At 39.1% G+C, this 19,751-nt stretch overlaps 1 protein-coding gene across 8 annotated transcripts in view; it reads left to right on the plus strand.

The window, feature by feature from the left end:
- The window catches only part of GLIS3 (GLIS family zinc finger 3), a 168,557-nt gene that overhangs the window by 39,132 nt on the left and 109,674 nt on the right, over window positions 1–19,751 (plus strand). For 5 of the 8 annotated variants that reach the window (XM_063320819.1, XM_063320824.1, XM_063320825.1 and 2 more), the window contains 2 exons: window positions 829–1,036; window positions 6,882–8,007. In XM_063320819.1, coding sequence (XP_063176889.1) covers window positions 829–1,036; window positions 6,882–8,007 — 1,334 coding nt within the window. The remainder of the gene's footprint in view (window positions 1–828; window positions 1,037–6,881; window positions 8,008–19,751) is intronic. The other 3 variants (XM_063320821.1, XM_063320820.1, XM_063320822.1) reach the window with 1 other exon arrangement.

Below are 19,751 nucleotides of genomic sequence, written 5' to 3' on the forward strand. Positions count from 1 at the left end.
CTTGTAAACCACCATCTGTGGCCTTAATCAGAACACAAAGTACACAGAGCATTTAGCAGATCCAGCCCACTTGCCAGCTACCTTTATAATCATCTCGTGCTACTGTGTAATAGCCATCAGTTTTGAATCATGGCAGCAGTGATTAAGAGCAGACTGTGGCCTTTTAAAGAAAGTCCAGAATGCTTCTCTGCTTGATCCAGCTCAAATTCCTCTCCCCACTCCTCTGAGGAATGCTGGGTTCCAGCTGTAACTCTCTCCTGCCGAGGAAACTACGCAGCCTGCGGGTGCGCTTCGCCACGCCAGACCTACTGCCGGGGCTGCGATTTGCATGCATGCCTGCAGTCCCCTTGCTTTTTGGATGGCTCGTGGAAGGAATGATGGAATGGCTTGCAACGGCTTGCAGCTGTGGGGTTTGGTGGGATTCAAGGCACGGCAGTGTTCCTGCAGCCTCCTTGGGTTCTCTCTTCCCTCCTTCTTCAGAGAAGGGTGCGCTTATGACTTGGCCAATCAGTCATAAGTCTGGTCTTTTACTCAGACTCTTCCAGTGGTGCTTTTTTTCTGATGTTTATCTATGATGCCTGGTCTCTAGTTTATGTAGTTCAGCACATTTTAAACATGCATAATGTATTAATTCTCCTTTAGAATATTGCTTTTTGTGTTTGGAGAAGTTTGCAAAACCCTTGTATTGGTCCCGTGTTTTGTCCTCATCTGAAGATACTCAGTACCAATCACTTTTCCTGCTTTGCAAAGTAATGTGAGTTCCGTGGCCTCATCACGGGTTCATAGAGAAATGGGAGATGAATACTAACCTGCCTTGTTTATTTTCAGGAGGTCTTGGTTATGGACCCGAGTACAAGTCCATTGGAGAAGGCAGCTGCAACAATGTAAGAGTCACCGCAAGTCCCATGACAGTTCAGCAGCTGGGACCTGTTTCACCTCTTGCTAATCAGGTTTCAACAGCATGCAACCAGATCAGCCCTAGCTTACAGAGGTCTATGGATGCTTCCAGCCTGAGGGCTTCTCCATCAGATACAAGGTCCTGAGTTACTTTTTTATATTCGGTACTTTAGAAAGAAGGTATTTTAATTCTCTTGTAATTTAAATGCAACCTTTCTGATCATTAAAGTGGCCTAAATGATGCTCTGTTATGCCATGGGAAATGTAATTCAACGCAATTTAACTCACATCAGCTATAATCATACTGTTTGGATCATTCAAATCATGGGTGAAATTTGGACACACATTTGCTATGTTTCATAGGGCTTTTTTGTTAGATAAAGATTTTTATAGTCACTTAATTATTTTTTTTGTACTAAGGAGAGGAAATATTATGGAGGATGAAAGCACAAATAGCCCACGTTACATCTGCAGGGGCAGAGACCTTTTTAAGCTTACCATAGTGCTAAGAGTGTTACATTGGTGCCTGTCGAGTAATACGAAAGTCAGACAAAATAAACTTAAATGCCCTGCTAATGTCCCTCTCTCCTCATTAAAAACCTTTGCTTTCAAATTGTTTAATTGTTTACATAATTAAGTTAATCAGATCAATCATTCCCAGTCTGCACTGAGCCAGCAGTCAGCTTTATCTATTAGACTTGGGTCCCTGAAAACTTGTCAGTTTTCCTAGCTCTGATGGGTAGTTTAATAAAAGCTATGGCCTCTCCCTGTAGATGTTACCTTTTTATATCACTAAACCACAGACCAATATTTGTTAATTATTTTTTAAATGCTTAAATAGCTTTTGAGATTGCCATTATGAATATTGTCAACAAACAGGAATGAAAGGAAAGCCGGGTGGCAGAGCACTGGAACAGGCTGCCCAGAGAGGTTGTGGAGTCTCCTTCTCTGGAGATATTGGGAACCTTCCTGGATGCATTCCTGTGCAACCTGCTCTGGCAGGAAGGTTGGACCCCCTGATGATCTCCGAAGGTCCCTTCCAACCCCTACCATTCCATGATTCTGTGAAAACAGTTATTTGACAACCTCCATGCAAATAACATTGAGCTAATATCCCTGGATATTAGTTAAACATACAGTGAGAAAACATTCTGGTGTGTTATTTCGGAAGCTATGTTCCCAGTTTTGTTGGTGGGACTCGTGCAACAGTCGCCTACTGAGTTGAAATGTAACTGTTCTTATTTACAAAAGGCCACATGAGTCTTTATTCTCAAAACAGTTTACATTTTACTATGTCACTTTATTACAAACCAAGGAACATTCTTGAAATAATTAAAATTGGTGTTATTTAACTGGGAGAAAACCTTGCTTTACTCTACTATAAGATTGTGACATTTCTGTCATTTCAGTTGTGAAGACTGAGTCCCCTGGGAGAATTTACAAAATTAATTATGCTTCCTATGCAACCTGTCAGGGAAAACCATTCAGTGCTAAGATGATGACAAATCCAGAGATGTGCCTTTGAGACAGAACAAAACTGATGATATAAAAATATCATTAAGTAATTATTACTTACTTAGTAAGTTTTAGGTTTGGCTGTACGGTTCCAAACACTGTTATTTTCATCTGAATGTGTGGTTGGGTGTACTATGTCAGTACTGAGTTATACATTTTTGTTTTTATTTTAAAGAAACATTTACTAAGGGCAAACTGAAGTTGAAACTCGGGCAGAGTCAAGGCTCTAGTGTCCCTAGAGTCTCTTTTAATGATTTATCAATGAATATGTTATAAAATCAGTTTGTCACACGAAGAATGTCCACTTCAGCAATTGACTCAATTTGACTACTTTATAGGGCAAAACAATTAAAATGTAAAGTCAGATTTCTCAGATTGCTGAAACACAGATTGCTGAAACACTTTTTTTTTTTTTTTTAAATTACTTCATCAATAAACTGTAGTTGCCTAAATTGGTTGCCTAAACTGACTCCATACTCCTTCATAGGCTGAGTGCCTTCCCTGGATTGTAGCTCTCAGGCATCACGACTGTGCTCTGGCAGCTCAATCCAGACCAAATTATTTGCTCAATAAAACCAAACCAAAATTACTTGTCTTGATTTTTACTGATGGAAGAAAGAAAAAAGTTGGCAAAATTGGAGTTTTCCTACAGAAAACGTTAGATTTTGACATATAGACCATGAAGGATAAAATCTTCCCCATCTTTTTTCAGCGTTTCCCAAAAGCTTTTTCAGAGTATTCAGTTACACTGCTTGGAACCAGATATAATACTGACGTTTACTTTGGTGCAAGTCAGACAAGGAAACTGCAAGGGGTTCTTGGCTAGTAAAAGACTATGCAAAAAGATAAAACATAATTTTCACTCTTCCACGTTTATGTTTAAGATTCTGGCTTATGCTTGACACTGGCCTCTGTACACAGAGGGCTAACAGAATGTAATTGCAAGAATCTCTTGTAAAAGTTCATAAAAGATCTGGTCCAAACTCAAGCCAGTTTAGATTGCAATATGCAGACGTGCCAATTAATACCATCTGAGAACCTGGCACATTGGTATAGCTGGCCCTTCATTTTCATATGAGGTATATTTATTTTCCCCCAGAAAACTACTTAGTCACAGTGTGGGCTGGGTTTTAAAGAAATTTTCTTTGTTTTGGGAGCTGGAATCTTTGTTACTTTTGAATTTAGAGGCCTAAGCGAGAACCAAAGTTCTTTGGATTGTCTGGCCCTTTCTTAATGTGTACTTGAAATTCTGGGCCAACTTTCTATTTTTATCCAGTTATGAGACTTTTAAAGTGCAGTTTTTCTTCAGCTTCACTGATGGGTATGTCCCTTTGTGTTAGGCATTAGCAGCTTTTTGAATGACGCTGATCCTACTGTGCATCTGATTAAAATTATTGACATTACAAGAATAGACTTGTTATATTGATGCATGATTTTTTTTCCCTGCTTATAAAAGAGAAAATAAAAATTTAAATAATCAAACTGGCAAAAAACCAAACCCTTATTTATATTTTCCAGATATAAATAGATATAGCCTGGCATGGAAAAATCAAACCTTACTTACTTTTCTTGCTCTGTTGAAAAGCGTGGATCTGTATTTGGGGTCACAGAATACTAACGTGATTTAACTGCCCTATAATGAATGGCTTTAACAAAGCCCATTGATAACAGACCCAGCAGCCTGAATCCTTTTTTTTTTCACAAATAATTATCCCTTTAGATCTAAATCCTGCACAAGATTGACCTGGTAGAGCACTCCCATTTTTTCTCATTTCTCTCAATGCAAATTGTAGTCAGCATGCTAATTGTGCTTCTCGTCAGTGCTCTGTTTCGAAAGTGCCATTTAAACCCTGATGGAGTAATGTAACATCTGTATCAGTACCCTGTACTGGCGTTCACCCTGAACAGGATGTTTCTTATTCTGATACAGCACATCAGCCATCCCTCACAAAGCACGTATCTCGAGTGAAGCAGCGCTTACCCATCTATCCCATGGGTCACCACGGCAAGGCTGGGTGATACTTAACGTGACATTTCGGCTGTTTGTGAGCCACCTCCGCGCACAGACACAGCCCCTGCAGACAGCTTCCTCTCTCCCTCAGCCTGTGCCAGCCTTCCCCTCCAGACAAAAAGGGGCTGAGGGGGCAGCCACGGTGCCCTGAAGCACCAGTTCCGCTCCTCCAGCTCTTCAGCAGCAACTGGGCTGTTCTTCCAGCACGATCCAGCCCTTCAACCAAAGTCACTGCAAACCGACTTTTCTTTCTCCATGTTGGTTGACACTCAAGTGCTGCAAAATGCTGGAATATTAAGTAGTAGGAAAAAACCCATCACTCAGTGAGTGCTTGTGTGGTGGGCTGAACGAGATAACAAAGACACTGTGGTTTGTCAGCTTTACTCTCTGTGGCTGCAACCGAACGTGGAAAGCTATATACATTTCTCTTGCCTGAATGGCTATACCTAGTATTTTAATAAATTATTTCAACCATGTTGATCTAATTGAAAGATAATCCACGGATCTCAGAGGTGAAAAGTCGATTTACGAAGCAAATCGATGGAAATTCGGTAAATATTGCCACACACTGGGAATATCTCCAAAGCCATTGTTCAGGACCTGTTCTGGCTCGCTTGGGTTGACTGATGTTGGTTTAAGTGCGATTCAGATCCCCAGTTTTAGCCTACCACCAGTTCTTAAATTCAGTAGTTTCATGTATCTCCGCCGAAGCTGCAGTCACTGCGGTAGGGCCGTGGCGCAGATGTACAGTGCAACTATGAGCCTTGACATATCTGTCCCATGGATCCTTGTTTCCTGAAGCAGCATCTATAAGAAAATCTTGCAGAACTCAGAGGCAACTGCAATACTGATTATCCTGAGCAGACATCAAAACTTGCTTCCCTATTAAAAAAAAAGAAGCAAGTAAAATTGATAGAAGCGCCTCCTCCAGGGTTCTTGCTGTAACTGTGTCTGTATCAAGAAAGAGATTTGTTTGGGTTAATTTTCTTTATGGTGCATACTTTATCTTTTAGAAATCTGAAGTGTGTAGCAATATAAAACCATGCAATAAAATAATTATAAATAACACATTATAGGAACTTACCTTTGTAAATATGAAAACATTATTCCTTGCCTACATGACAGTTCCTTTGGATTATTGCATGTAAATCATATACTGTTTACTTAGAGCCTTAGGAAGTATTTTTCAACACCTGGTATTTAAGGTACCTATTATCACTTATTGGCTGTCTTTTTTAAATTAATTTGACCTCCTGAAGTCTTTATATGCTAGGAGGAACATGTGTCTTGTTTTTTTATGTGGTAAGCTGAGATGCAGTGATTGACATGACCACCTTAAAAAATGCATTTTAGATTTAGAAGAGAAACCAAATTCCTTATGTTGAATTCTGTGCTTCTTCAAAAGCGTATTGTGGAAACAATAAACCCAGGAATTAACCCCCAAAACATAAGATGCACAGGCTTCTGTGTCTGTGAGATCTCCAGGTTTACCTAGGTACATACCTGATTCTCCCTACTGTTAGAGCCCCTTAAAAATAGAAATGAATATACTGATAGCACCACTGGCTAGCAGGATATCCAAGTCTGCCAAGATGTGAACTGGAAACATAAAGACATAAATCCACTTGACCTCTACCCAGCATTTGCAGCCATGAATCAGGGGCCCTGATGTCCTTGTATTTCCTTTTTATACCTTTCTGTAGAAAACAATATTGTTAAGAGGTTATGAGTTCTTTTTTTAAGCTACCTGTAGGACATTTGCAGTATAAACAAGTTTCATAGTATTTCTGTGAAAAAACAGCGATAACAGCAAGTTTACTCTTTTGTGAAAAATTTTGATTGCTGACTTGGAGGCAGATACATCATCAAATCAAAACTAAATAAACCCCTTCAACCAGTTCTTCTACATTATTCATTTATTTTGTTTGGTTTGTAAAGTTAGATATTATCTGTATTTATAAACTTGAGCTATTTCTGTAGAGAATACTATTTGTATGCATTACAATTAGCAAAGTCATTCAGGTTAAATATTTATTCTATATTAATCAGTTTTCTTCCCGTTCTTTGCCAACAAAAATAATAGTCAACTCAAATCAATATGAGTTTCATACACGGCAGGAGCATAATGCTTTGTCTTCAGAAGCCCAAACCTATTTACACCACAGCTGATGAAGAAATTTGCATTGATTTCTGCAGTGATGTGTTGAGAACCGTTACAGCAACTTTTCTTCAAAATCTTGAGATTTTGAAGTTGGTTTCCTAAGTGACCTCGTTACATATTTATTACCTGTGTATGGCTGCTGGTACATTAACCCAGAGTGCTAAAGTTGAGTACCTAAGATTAGGAAGAACTTTTCTCACATGTAGCCTTTCTTTTAATTTTATATGCATCTGAAGATAGAAGAACCACTGCTGAATTGTCTAACTGCCTGCTTATGTTATTGTGCCTTTATTCCAGGTCGCTCTTGTCATGTGAGTCTTTGGCCTCTACGACGTTAAGCTTGTCAGAAAGTCAGTCCACTTTGAGTGTAAAGCAAGAGTGGTTGCATGGGTTCAGGACACTTCCTTCTGTTCCTCCTGACCAAGGTTTACAAAACAGCAGTGAGCTGGGGGACTTACTAAATTTTTTGCCTGGAACATCTGTGTCCAGTAACTGTGTCTCTAACTCATTACCGTCCTACTTATATGGCATGGAAAATAAGCATTCCCCTTACTCTAGTCCTCGCCATTCCTCATCCCGGTCTCAATCAGCCCGCTCCAAAAAGAGAGCACTCTCTCTGTCTCCTCTGTCTGACGGCATTGGCATTGACTTCAATACAATCATCCGTACATCCCCAACCTCTCTGGTGGCCTACATCAACAGCTCCAGGACATCACCAGCAAACGTCTCCCCACAGCCTGAAGTCTATGGACATTTTTTGGGAGTGAGAGGAAGCTGTATACCCCAAAATTGCTCTATTCCAGCTGCTCAGAAAGGCCTTCTCATGGCTAATGGCAACATCACCTTCCCAGGGTACACTGAGAATGGGGCTGGTGAGTACCAGCGGATGCAACAGCTGGAGCAAGCCAGCTTGCAGATGGCCACCACAAGTAACATGGTGATCCAGCAGGGTGTGCCGCCCATGGACAACCAGGCGGTGGGTGTCCTGAAAAACAAACGGCTGGATGACTTCTCAGGCCATGCGGTCGACATGCCTCCTCCACCCCTGTTGCCACTGCCTCCTCCACAAGGGCCACCACCACCATACCACGCTCACCAGCACCAGCATCCACACAGCCTCCCCAGTCGCATTCAGCTGCTGCCTGTGCCTCCTTCTGCCCCAGGCTCCCTGCTTGACGAAGATGGTGAGATAGATGATTTCAATGGCAAGCATGGCTGTCGCTGGGTCGACTGCGGTGCGCTGTATGACCAGCAAGAGGAACTTGTGCGGCACATAGAGAAGATCCATATAGACCAGAGGAAGGGAGAGGACTTCACTTGCTTCTGGGCAGGGTGCCCACGAAGGTACAAGCCATTTAATGCCCGTTATAAACTGCTGATTCACATGAGAGTCCACTCAGGAGAGAAGCCAAACAAATGCACAGTAAGTCTGAATTCTGTCTCTCTTAGGAATAAAAGGCTATTACTTACGAAAATATAGAGAAGTTGTAATTCTGCCTTTGTTTTTTCTAGTTAATGGTGTGCTTTTTTAGCTAGTCTGTGTGAATGAATGATTGCTTCATCTTTCCACCTAGACAGAAAGGAAAGGTATTCTTTAATTTCATATGTACCAACAGATAGGATTAGACAAAATTTTATTTTCTAAATTTATAAACTTTTACTGTAGACTGCAAAAGTGACATGGTAGACCTTCATAAATCAAAACTTAAGTACCGTAAGTTCTTAAGTACCTGTGTGAATGATACATGTAGGAAAAGTGCTGTAGAATAAATGGCACAATTTATCCTAAAATTTTCTTGCGTCATGTTACTCCTTTTTGACTTGAGGAATTTTCAGGATCTTGCATAATGTTACCATGAGAAACTGAGAAGAGTTGGGTATTTTTGAAAGCAGTTATTTGTTTCATTACTAACAAAAAACAGACCCACAGCCCTGTTTCCATGAATACAGTAGGAATAAAACACATAACAATTTCTCTGTTCACAGATTCTAGCAGTGAGCATTCAACCCCCAAAGTCATGTTTTTCTTGCTGTTTTTCTTAGGGTCACTGCAAGTCAGTCTCACGTGTGTAATCACATGGGGTAACAATCTAGCCAGTAAACCCTAGAATCAGTTTATGTTTAGTCTTCAGTGAACCATCTGTAATCTCTGTAATTCAGATTGTCGATTGGTTTTACATATAGTCTGTATTTTGGATGACAATTAGCTTACCCTTACTAAGCGCTTATTTAATGTCAGCAGAAAGCAGCCTTAGCAGTGTTGTTTCCAGTCCCTAGCATAACTGAAAAAACCCAATGAATATATAATTTCTAGGAATCAATGCTGATTATTATTCACTTGAAAATAAAACATATTTTTTTATATGTTGTGAAATATAAATGGGTGCTAGGAGTCTGTTTCACTGTGTGACTAGTTGAATAATTTTCTTACCATGATGTAGATGTTTGCTTGTACAGTAGATAGAGGAAATTTTTTTCTTTCGCTTTTCATAGAATCATAGAGTGGTCTAGGTTGGAAGGGACCTTAAAGATCATCCAGGTCTAACCTCCCTGCCATGGGCAGGGACACCTCCCACTAGACCAGGCTGCTCAAAGCCTCATCCAACCTGGCCTTGAACACTTCCAGGGATGGGGCATCCACAACTTCTCTGGGCACCCTGTTCCACCCTCATAGTGAAAAATTTCTTCGTGATATCTAATCTAAATCTACCCTTTTCCAGACTGAAGCCATTACCCCTTCTCCTATCACTACAGGCCCTTGTAAAAAGTCCCTCTCCAGCTTTCTTGTAGGCCCCCTTCAGATACTGGAAGGCTGCTATAAGGTCTCCTCAGAGCCATCTTTTCTCCAGGCTGAACAACCCCAACTCTCTCAGGTTGTCCTCACAGGAGAGGTGCTCCAGCCCTCTGATCATCTTTGTGGCCCTCCTCTGGACCCACTCAACAGGTCTATGTCCTTCTTGTGCTGAGGACTCCAGAGCTGGACACAGGACTCCACAGCTGGACACAGTACTCCAGGTGGGGTCTCTCCAGAGCTGAGTAATCATCTCTGCTCTGGAGAATCACCTCCCTCCACCAGGATGAATCTCCTTCAGGGAGAGCAGATATCTTCCCAGATTTCTCTCTTGAATTTAAGGCACTCGGTAGAGATTGTGTCACAACACTAGGAAGACTCTTTATTCTTCCCTTTTGTCACACCTGAGCATGAACTCAGACTCTCTGCTGTCTGAATATTTTTTTTTATATTCCCTAATATTCTCTTTTCTGCTCTCCAGATATATTGGATCAGAATGTACCATTAATTTCAGTTCCTCCTCGGGGATTTCTCAGCAGCTTTGTGGGGAAAGAGAGAAGGAGAAAAAAGAATTATTAGGAGTCAAGAAAGTGATTTTTCAAGGGAAGAGCATATGGGAAAAATAAAGAGAGACAGACATCAGCAGATGAGTGAGGACAGAAAACAGTATGAAGAAAAAGGGCAGGAATGGTGAAAAAGCCCTGAAAAAAAAGAGTAATGCAAGCACCCAGGGTGTTTCCAGTAGGAGTATTATGATTCTGGGGAAAACATTGTGTTAGTAGCACTCTGTACGCCCCACCCTGCCTGTTCAGAAAGGATGCTTACAGTCACCTTCTCATGGTTATGAGTCCTCCTTGAGGCATCCTTAGCTTTGAAGGAATCATCGTTCACTGGTGATAAATACGTTAAAGTGGATAAGGTACTTCATATGATAACGTTTTTGAGATTACTAAACCTAAACTAAAGCACGTGCCACACTGTGTCACAAAAAAAATGAGAGGTGTCTATATTAGCTTCTGAAAGAGTGACTGCTTTCATAAACATTAAAAAGGGTGATTAATTTTACTGAACTTCAGCAAGTATTCCTGGGTAGTGCCAAGAAGTTTGCATATCAGAAGCGACAGCCACGTGCTTATCTTGCTTACACGTTTAGAAGCGTAATGAAATGTAGAAATATTCAGGGTGACATGATAACCCTCATAATGTGGGTGTAAATCCCCTTTCTTGGGACAAACATGCAGAAATGGCATGCTTTAGCAGGGTTTGAGTGAAACAGCTAGCTGCTTCCTTCCTTTACTATTTCACAAATGGTGTGAATTTGGAAAAATATATTTGACTTTCTGATGCCAAGGGGCTGTGGTCTGGAAATCTCTCAATATATTTGGGAAACTGTACTTCAGCTGAACTTAATTCTTTTCTCACCAAGCAGTGAAATTTACAATCATATCAATACAATTTAAGCTTTTAAACTGAGATTTTAAGTGGGGTCTTAGGGAGAACACTTTGGGCAAGATGATAATGAAGTATGATTTCTGTAATTAACAAAAAATTACACAAAAGAAATCTGAAACTCTTCACCAAACCTGTATGAATTTATGCATTTAAGTGATAAACGAAAAGAATCCATTCATAATCTTTATTTGTCCACCTAGGGCCTTCTGTAATCTATTTTCTGGTTCTACATGTAGGATGCCTCTTTCCCTAAAATCATTATAAAGTAAAAGTCTATGTCCACTGCAGTTTGCAGAGTAATAGGAGGCAGTCTAGTAGACCAAGCAGGGAAGGAAAAATGCCAAATACACATCTGTTATGTGAACCAGCCAGATTTACTACAGAGACTATAGCAGAAGTAATAGGTCTTTGGGAGGAACCATCTTAATGTAACATATCAAGACACCCTATAATCAAAGGCGGCCAGTTACACTAGTCACCTTAGTGACATCACACACTAGTCATTGTGTGAGCATTGTCTATGTTGATGGTTCCTAACATTTTGCAAGAGACAGTCTTCTCATTAAGCACATAATGCAGTGGGCGCTAGTTAGCGTATTTATTGTGCAGTACCTGTTTCTGTGCAGCTGAGTGTTGAAAGTGTAATATTATATACTGTGGTGTATAGCCCAGTTGATTGCTGTGATACTTCAGCAAGTTCTGCAAGGTTTTAGTAATACAATTACTAAAGGATTACTTCTAAGTTGTATTATTGTAACTGATAACGCATTAGAGATAATATGGAACCAGATGCACAACTACTTATAAGCTGAACTTCATGAAATCATATTATTCTTCTGTGTTACTGCTCTGTGATGATGAAATCATATAATTGAGAAGAGACTTGAAGAACAACTAGGATTGCAGTACTTGATGTGCTTATAGTTAAAATCAGAGCCAAGTAGAATATTCCTTTGACCTCAGCATTTGTTTTGCCACATCTGAACTACTTTCTATTTATCTATGTAACAAAAATATCAAGTGATAAACTATAGCTACAAGCGATACTCTAGTCATTAGTTCCTTCTCGTTCTGGATGAGCAGTCTTCTCTGATTCTGGAAGATTAAAGTGTTGTAGGGTGAGTATTAATCAGATAGGAGCACATAAAAACATGTGACGATCATGATAATCAGATCCAAACTTAAAGTCAAGCATTCTTAAGGTCAAAAACTCAGAACATACTTGTCCCCCTGTACAAAGGTGACTAGGGTGGAGTGGAAAACAATTGCAGACTGGTCCCGATTGATTTGTTTCATATTGTTGTTTTTCTTTAATTTTAAAAAGCTTGAATCGCATCAAGTCCTGCATTTGATTTCATATGGGAAGACAAAGTAGGTGACTGTGCTTGGCCTTGCTTTATTACATGGAAATTTTTGAAGTTGAAGGGTACCTGCATGTAAGAGGCTCACCTGAAGTTGACTTGTTTGGAATAGGAATTCATTAAATAGCTGTTAAAATGTATTGGGCTCCCTTACTGTTCATTAAAACATCTTTCAGGTTCTGTTTCAACTTACAGCATCTGGAATGCATTCTTCTTTTCAGTAACCTGGTTTAAAGACTAAAAAAAAATTATTTAGGACATGATAATATATATTTAGTGTCTATTCCTAAACTTCATTTTACAAAGTAGGTATCGCATGTTCAAATGTGATGTATTTATTTATTAATCTATGTATTAGCTTGTACTTCATAGGAATAAGTTAAAGAAGAAAAAGTTGAATGAAAAAATGATGTTGAAATGCAAGCAGTTAGTTATGCCAGTGGCCAAGATAAAATCTGTAACGTTCGCCAGCAGCTACCACACAATGGTATCTGAGGTTCCCTCAGACTTCCTCTGGATTAGAAAAAGAGAATTCCTGGTAGCTGTGGAAACTTCACAGTAGCAACTGGCAAATACTGACCTTTTGCTCTCTTTGGCTGTACCTGTGAGCTTATTTTCTACTCAGTGTTCCTTCTTTTACAGTGAGTATTTTTGTACTTTCAAGTTCAGCTACAGTAGGAGGTACTTGATTAGCTTTATTTTCATGCTATGCAAACAATAAGCTTAATATATTTATTCTGATGTAAATAGCAACAACATGTTGTTAGAGACAAATTTTAGGCCCTCCCTGTGCAGTTTCGTTCATGTACACTAGGAATGCTTCCCCTTTTGAAACTGAATTCAAACTTTTTCCTTTCTGTAAGTTTTAGCTATGCTTCAACACAATGCCAATAGTATTTTGAAGTATAGGATAGTACATATACTGCACTTTTTATCACAGCTGCTTGATGTGATTTAAACCAATAAAATTGCTAGTATTGCTGTCAAATTTGAAGCAATATCCATTTAACATCTGCTAAATATCTGAAATTATCCCACAAGACATCAGTCTACGAAGCAAGTAAGACAGAACATGTGGTTAAAAAAAAAGAACATAAAACTTAAAACACATGTATAATGCTTTTTCGAGACACAAGTGAACATCTTTGGTTGAGGATGAGTATTTAGATAGATGTGTGTGTGTGCTATTTGAAGAACATGCGCTTGGAAGATGATGTTCAAGATGAAATTTTGATTAAACCCAGAAATGCATTCTATAAAAATGATGGGGATTTTTTTTTTCCATCTTCAGGCTTTAGCAGTGTGCCTTCATGTGGTGTGTTATATATGGCATATACTATGCATTTTATGTACAGCACATGCCACTGTTTCTTAATGATAAGGAAAGACCGTATCAAACCCTACATAGCACTGATGTCTTGACAAAATAGAAACTGAAACATTTTTGAATTTATTTTTGCTTACATGCTTGCAGAAGAATTTTTCACTATGCTAAAGTAGCAATTGAGCACCCAGTCTTAAACAATGCTAAAGGAACAGTAATTTAATTGTAGAGTCAAGTTGCTGAAATTAGAAAATTCCAAGTTTATAGTTACCTGTTGCCCATTTTTTCACTAATTCAATAAACTAACTGAAACAGAAAAACCACAGAAAAGGCAGAGGTGTACGATTAATTAGACTATAACATGGTGTATAGACACAGAAAAGCTGAGTTTTAATTTGCAGCCATGAAGCTAAGCCTTCCTAACTCTCAGAAGTTTGTGCAATCTTAGTAACCTACTGGTTTTGGTTATGATGTTTTAGCTGTTTAAGGAAAAACAAATTATGAATTGTGGGTGTGCCTCCACAAACAGCTCAAACGCATGTGATCACATAGATGGCATCGAGCCCAAGCTAATAAATCTTACCTCTCAGCAATAGTGCTAATGCTCTTTTAATATTATTCTTTCAGTATGATATACATAATGCACCCATAGTTCAAAATGTAATGCTATGTGCTCTTGCTGTCGCTGCTTAAAATGCACAACTTCCACTTGCGTTCAGGAAGCAACTGAAGGCTTATGGTATCCAAGTTTAAAACCAAAGCATCTCTTTATGCATTCAAAAATGCAAAGCAAGCTCCTTTCTACATGCAGATGTAGAACCAATGACAGTGAAAAATGACAGCCAGAGACCATATTTTATGTTACAGAACAAAGTTTATGAAACATTTAATTTTATTCTTGTTCTTCTAATGAATAATTTCATTTTACTGTTAAGTATTTGAACCAGCTTTTCTTGCCTTTTGGCTTAGATATTTGAAAAATTTAAGGCAGATTTTTAATGAACTTTTTCAAACAGGCATCTTTTTAGTTTCACTGTAATCCAGAATGTGACTGTCAAGTATCCAAAAATAACAGTGAACATTCCTAATTGCACAAACACTTATGTTTGTGTGGAAAAGTTTCTAATTTATTACCTCTTTGTGCTTGTGGATAGGCACAAAGGTTATATTTTATTTATTTTCATTTCCCTGTAGCAGGATTTTAATGGAACATTTTTGAGATTTTTTTCATTGCTGTACCAAACTATAAATAAATGATAAACTAAAAAAATGACGCACTCTTAAAAATTTCACCTACTTGAAATGTGGAATCCCAAACCAAACTTTGTATCTTCCAAAATTTCAATTGCAGAAAATTTAGAGGTTGGTTTTGTGGGGTTTTTTTTTGTTTGTTTCTTTGTTTTGTTAGGGTTTTTGTTTGTTTGCTTATTTTGGATTTGTTTTTTTTGAATACTAGGGTTTTAAACTAGAAAATTATTTTAATTCAAAGCTAGGGAGCTAATGCTGAAGTTGTGGGTTTGGAGAACATCTGTGTGAAGTATTTGGAATTTGGATTATTCTCCAAGCCATAAAATCCTTTTAGATAACTTCTGCTGTTTTCTGCCAGTTTTACTTTGCGTTTTCAGCATCCCTATTTGGTTGATGGCTGGACCTGTATCAGGAACAGAGTGAGTAAATTATGAAGCTATCCATTTACTGATAGAAAAGCCTAATAATATCTGATGGGAAAACAGAAGATGCAAGTTATGATACAATCACACCAGATACAGACAGAAACCATTCCCAGAAAACATTATTCCGTCTTCAAGAAAGAGAGAAGTATAGGGAACTAGTTAATAGAGTATACTGTGCATTGCATTGTTACTTCTTCAGAAAGGAAATACAGTTTTAAGCAAAGGTGAACACACTGTTGGCTTTTATTCAGGTGATTGACACTGATTTCCTAAGTATTAGAGGTTTAACTAATGCTTCCGGTGCTCTGTGGAGAATTTCCCAGACACGTAAGTCTGATGGTTTATCTGTGAACATAGGCTTTAAAAATAAATGTTGAGAATTAAGCATCATAGAACAGTCACTGGATCATTTCTACAGAGTAATTAAGAAATGGAAAAATGCCACATACCTTTTTGTGCACATATGATTGCACTAGTTAAATATGTTGCCAACCAAATGCAAATATGTACTGAAGCCTTTGGACATGCTTAAATGTTCTTTGACATTTTTTTCAGCATTCAGATTTAGTTTAAGATAATTTTACTGACTTAATTTTTAAAGGAATCTTTAAAGGAATTTTTAGGAATTCCTTTCCTTTAAAGAAATTTTTAAAGGAAATTTTAAAGGGACTGGTCCTGTCAATTTTTAAGGGGTAAGCTGCACAGCAATAGTCTTGTAGACTTTAGTGAGATTCTTCCGGGAAGAATCCTGAAGTCAGTGACACATAGCTCAGTGATTCTGCTGATTTCAATGACATGTCTTGAGTGCAGGTTTATACACATATTTACATAGAATTATAAATCATTTAGGTTGAAAAGACCCTTAAGATCATTGAGTCCAACCATTAACCTAACTCTGCCATGTCCCTCAGCACCACATCATCTTTTAAATGCCTCCAGGGCTGGTGACTTAACCACTTCCCTGGGAAGCCTGTTGCAGTGCTTGACAACCCTTTCGGTGAAGAAATTTTTCCTAATATCCAACCTAAACCTCCCCTGGCACACCTTCAGGCTGTTTCCTCTTGGCCTATCACCTGTTCCTTGGGAGAAGAGACCAACCCCTGCCTTGCTACAACCTCCTTTCAGGTAGCTGTAGAGAGCAATAAGGTCTCCCCTCAGCCGCAGGCACAGTAGCCCAAACACCGAGGAAGACAAGAATCAGCTTGATTCACTCTGATCCCAGAAGCAATTCTGTTTCACTGCCATTGTAGTCCCAATTAGCTGAGGTGGTATTTGGCAGATGCTAAAAGCTTATGTACTTCTACAGATAGCTACTTCCAGGGTGGGTTTCCAAAGGACTTGGACAGTATGAGGATTAAGCACTGTTCAGAACATCATTATAGTGGACTGTCCCTATAAAAGGTTGAAATAGGCTTCTTGGACAAGGATATTACCAATACAGCCAGTGCAATGGAGTCCTCCGTTACACAAACGCAATTGCTGTTGATCTTGTGTTAACAGGGCTTGAATAACTGCTGAACAAACCTTTCTGGACAAGACAACAGGGAGGTCTTTTTACAGAGGTCTTTCTAGTAGTCACAGTGACGGTGCAGTCTGTGTCTGTGTAGAGTGCTGAACTAGCTGAGAACAGGAAATTCATGAAGAGGAGCTCGTGAGGATGCCGTGACTGTTTTGTCTAGAACTGCCATGGGACTCTGCTTGGTGGTTCAGTGCATCTGGGTTTGCTAAATGTTGGTATAGCCACATAGTGATTGTTTTCTGACATGGCCTTTATCTACTCAGAGTGCTTGTTCTTCCTGTCTACTAACGACTGTTTTGATTTAGGTTTGTTACTTTCTTGCCATCATTTTTAAGGATATATAGCAACTTTATTCCATGAGTACTCGGCTCTTGGGAATTTACGCACATCATTACAAAGTGAATCATTTTAGAGAGATGTCACTGCAGTAAGAAGTTCTTTTTTAAAAGCTGTTTCTGCATGAAATGTTGAAATGTAATGTTGCTCATCTGTCCATGAAGCAGTGTGCTCGATACAAAGAGTTGTTATAAATTCCCTCCCTCTCTTTTCTCCCTCTTTGAATGCTTTCTATTGGTCATCAACTGGCACAAGCTCAAGGAAAAGATGACAGCGTGCCTTTAAGGGTACTCTTGGTACATTTCTATAAATACATTCAAACAAAATTAAATTGCTTTGGCTCTTTACTATATTCTTTACTGTTTAACATTCGCAGAATTGCCTCTAAGGTTAATCACATGTAAACATCAAGCAATGCCACTGTTCTTCTTCAAGGTCTGTTGTACTGTTGATGGATGTATTTTCCAAGTAACATTCAGATTTCTGTTCACAGCTATGCAAACAAGCTTATCTGGGCCGACAATAAAAAATCATTGATTCTAATTAGGAGTCGTCACATAATAAAAAGACAAGGCTTCTTTTGTTCCATGAAAAGCCTGCTTTGCCTGCTTGCAAAAATGCATGGATTTCTTTCCAGTGGCTTTACATAACTGGTATGACAAAGATTCAGTCCTGTGATCTTACAGTTTCCAAGTGATTCAGACACACTAGTTGAACCTTGTTTAAGGTATTTGATGGTAATCTGTTACAGAAGTTGGTAGATGGCATGAACATGAGGTCTGCTTTGTTTGTTTAAAGGAGTGGGCTAAGCATAAACTGAATTAAGGAATATTTATGTTGACACTGCTGAGGTTATTGAGAGTCCGTTTTTAAAAATGATCCGCTGTTGAGAAACAAGGATGCTCAGCTCTGACTGACTCACAAGGACTCTTGGCTTTTCAATGCCTGGACAAACGTGGTCTGAATCCATTGTGTAAATTAACAATGTGAGCTGTTAAGTTGTGACACCGATTTTATGTCTGCACCAGCGAACAGGTCTATTATCGCATAAGTTACAGGAAAGAGACCTACAGATTGAGCAAATACTGTGGAAATCATTATAAATGATAGTTCTGCAGGCAGAGTGAAAATATACAACATATCACCAGTTAAATTCAGACTGTTAAACTCAGTTAAATGAAGCTCTGTGAAGCCTGGTATTTCAGTGAATCAGTGAAGGGTTTGATTCCAAATTAAAAGGAAGCCATCTGCAAGATTGTTGATCTGCTTTAATTGTGATAAGGTTCTCAAAAGTCTGTCATGCGTATTTCTGAGAGCTGAGGTTTCCTCTGAAGGCAGAGGTCTTCTACTTCAGCTTCTGTTTGTCAAGAGTTGCTGAAGGGCCGCTGAATGCAACACTTATCTCGAATACTGAGTCTGAATCATCACATATCTTGAAAAATGGTAATGACCTCTTTGGAAACTAATCGTCTCCCCTCTTCTTTCAGCCACCCACAGTGAAAAGCTTTGGAGTTAATTTTTTCACTTCTTTTATGCTTATCAGTGCAAGATACATAGTGGTCATATTTTGCAGATAGTCTTTGCAAGGCTTAGAGGACAGAAAAAATGAGCTCACCGTAGCAGGTTCTGTTCACAAACTTTAGTTCTTATACTTCTGTCATGATACGAGTATGTGGGTATTTTTTTCCATTATGTAAGAAGAGATGGGTTACTGAATCCATCACCATGGGTTTTGCAGAAGAACTGAAGGTAAAATATTAGTATCCTTCTTGTTTGTGCTGTATTTTGCTGGTGTGACTGACCATCAAGCAAAAATGGGTTTTTTGTCAGCAAGGAAATGGCATACCTGTCCACTCTCTGAACCTGAGGGAGACAAAGAAGAATAAAGTGAGCTGAATAAGGAGAATTATTGATTGCTTATAGGAGGGAGGACTATGTTCATCCAGCCCCTGGAGATTTCCATGACTGTGAAGTTCTGATACAATTTTAGCTCAAAGATTTTAGGAGTTTTTGAAGAGGAACAAAAGATGGGAATGAACTGCTTTGGTAGGGATGAATAACTATGAGCAGTTGTTGCAGTAAAAATGAAGTCTTTTAAAAGAAGGACAGTGAGGCAAAACTGTGCTCTATTTATATTCCCAGAAAATGAGAAAAGCTAGTAGGTTATCTGTCTCTCGGGCCTTATCTTGAGATAATGTTTTTCCCTTCAGTAGTATGTAGTAACTGAGCAGGATGAGGCCTTTCATGGCTCAGAGCACATGAGGCAAGGCAGCAGCAGCGTGAGGCAGCTGCACGTTCCCTTTTAGATGTAATGGGGGAATCATGTCTCAGGTGGGATACAGAGAGCATGTCTAGGGGTGTACGGATGCAGATCATTTCTGTAACAGACTATGCTGGTGGCAGAGACTGGAAGCAGATGCTGTGATGTGTCTTTTTAGACAACCTGCTGCCTGCATGGGGTGTTTCTTGCTGCTGCCGCTCGTTTCTCTGGAGGATGGGGAGGAAGGACGTGGGTGTGTAGCATGGCTTTGACATGCTGTCACAAATAAGAGAAGAAAACTAGGCCAGCAGGCTTTACATCATATGTCATGAGGACAATACCTCAGTTTTAGCTATTCTCATTTTATGCATATGTGCAATTTGCATATTTTTTTTCCGATTTTCAACGTTTATAGACAGGATTAAGTCAATTTTGTATTAGTTGTGAAGAT

This window comes from Chroicocephalus ridibundus, chromosome Z (genome assembly GCF_963924245.1).
Source record: "Chroicocephalus ridibundus chromosome Z, bChrRid1.1, whole genome shotgun sequence".
Classification (NCBI taxonomy): Eukaryota; Metazoa; Chordata; class Aves; order Charadriiformes; family Laridae; genus Chroicocephalus; species Chroicocephalus ridibundus.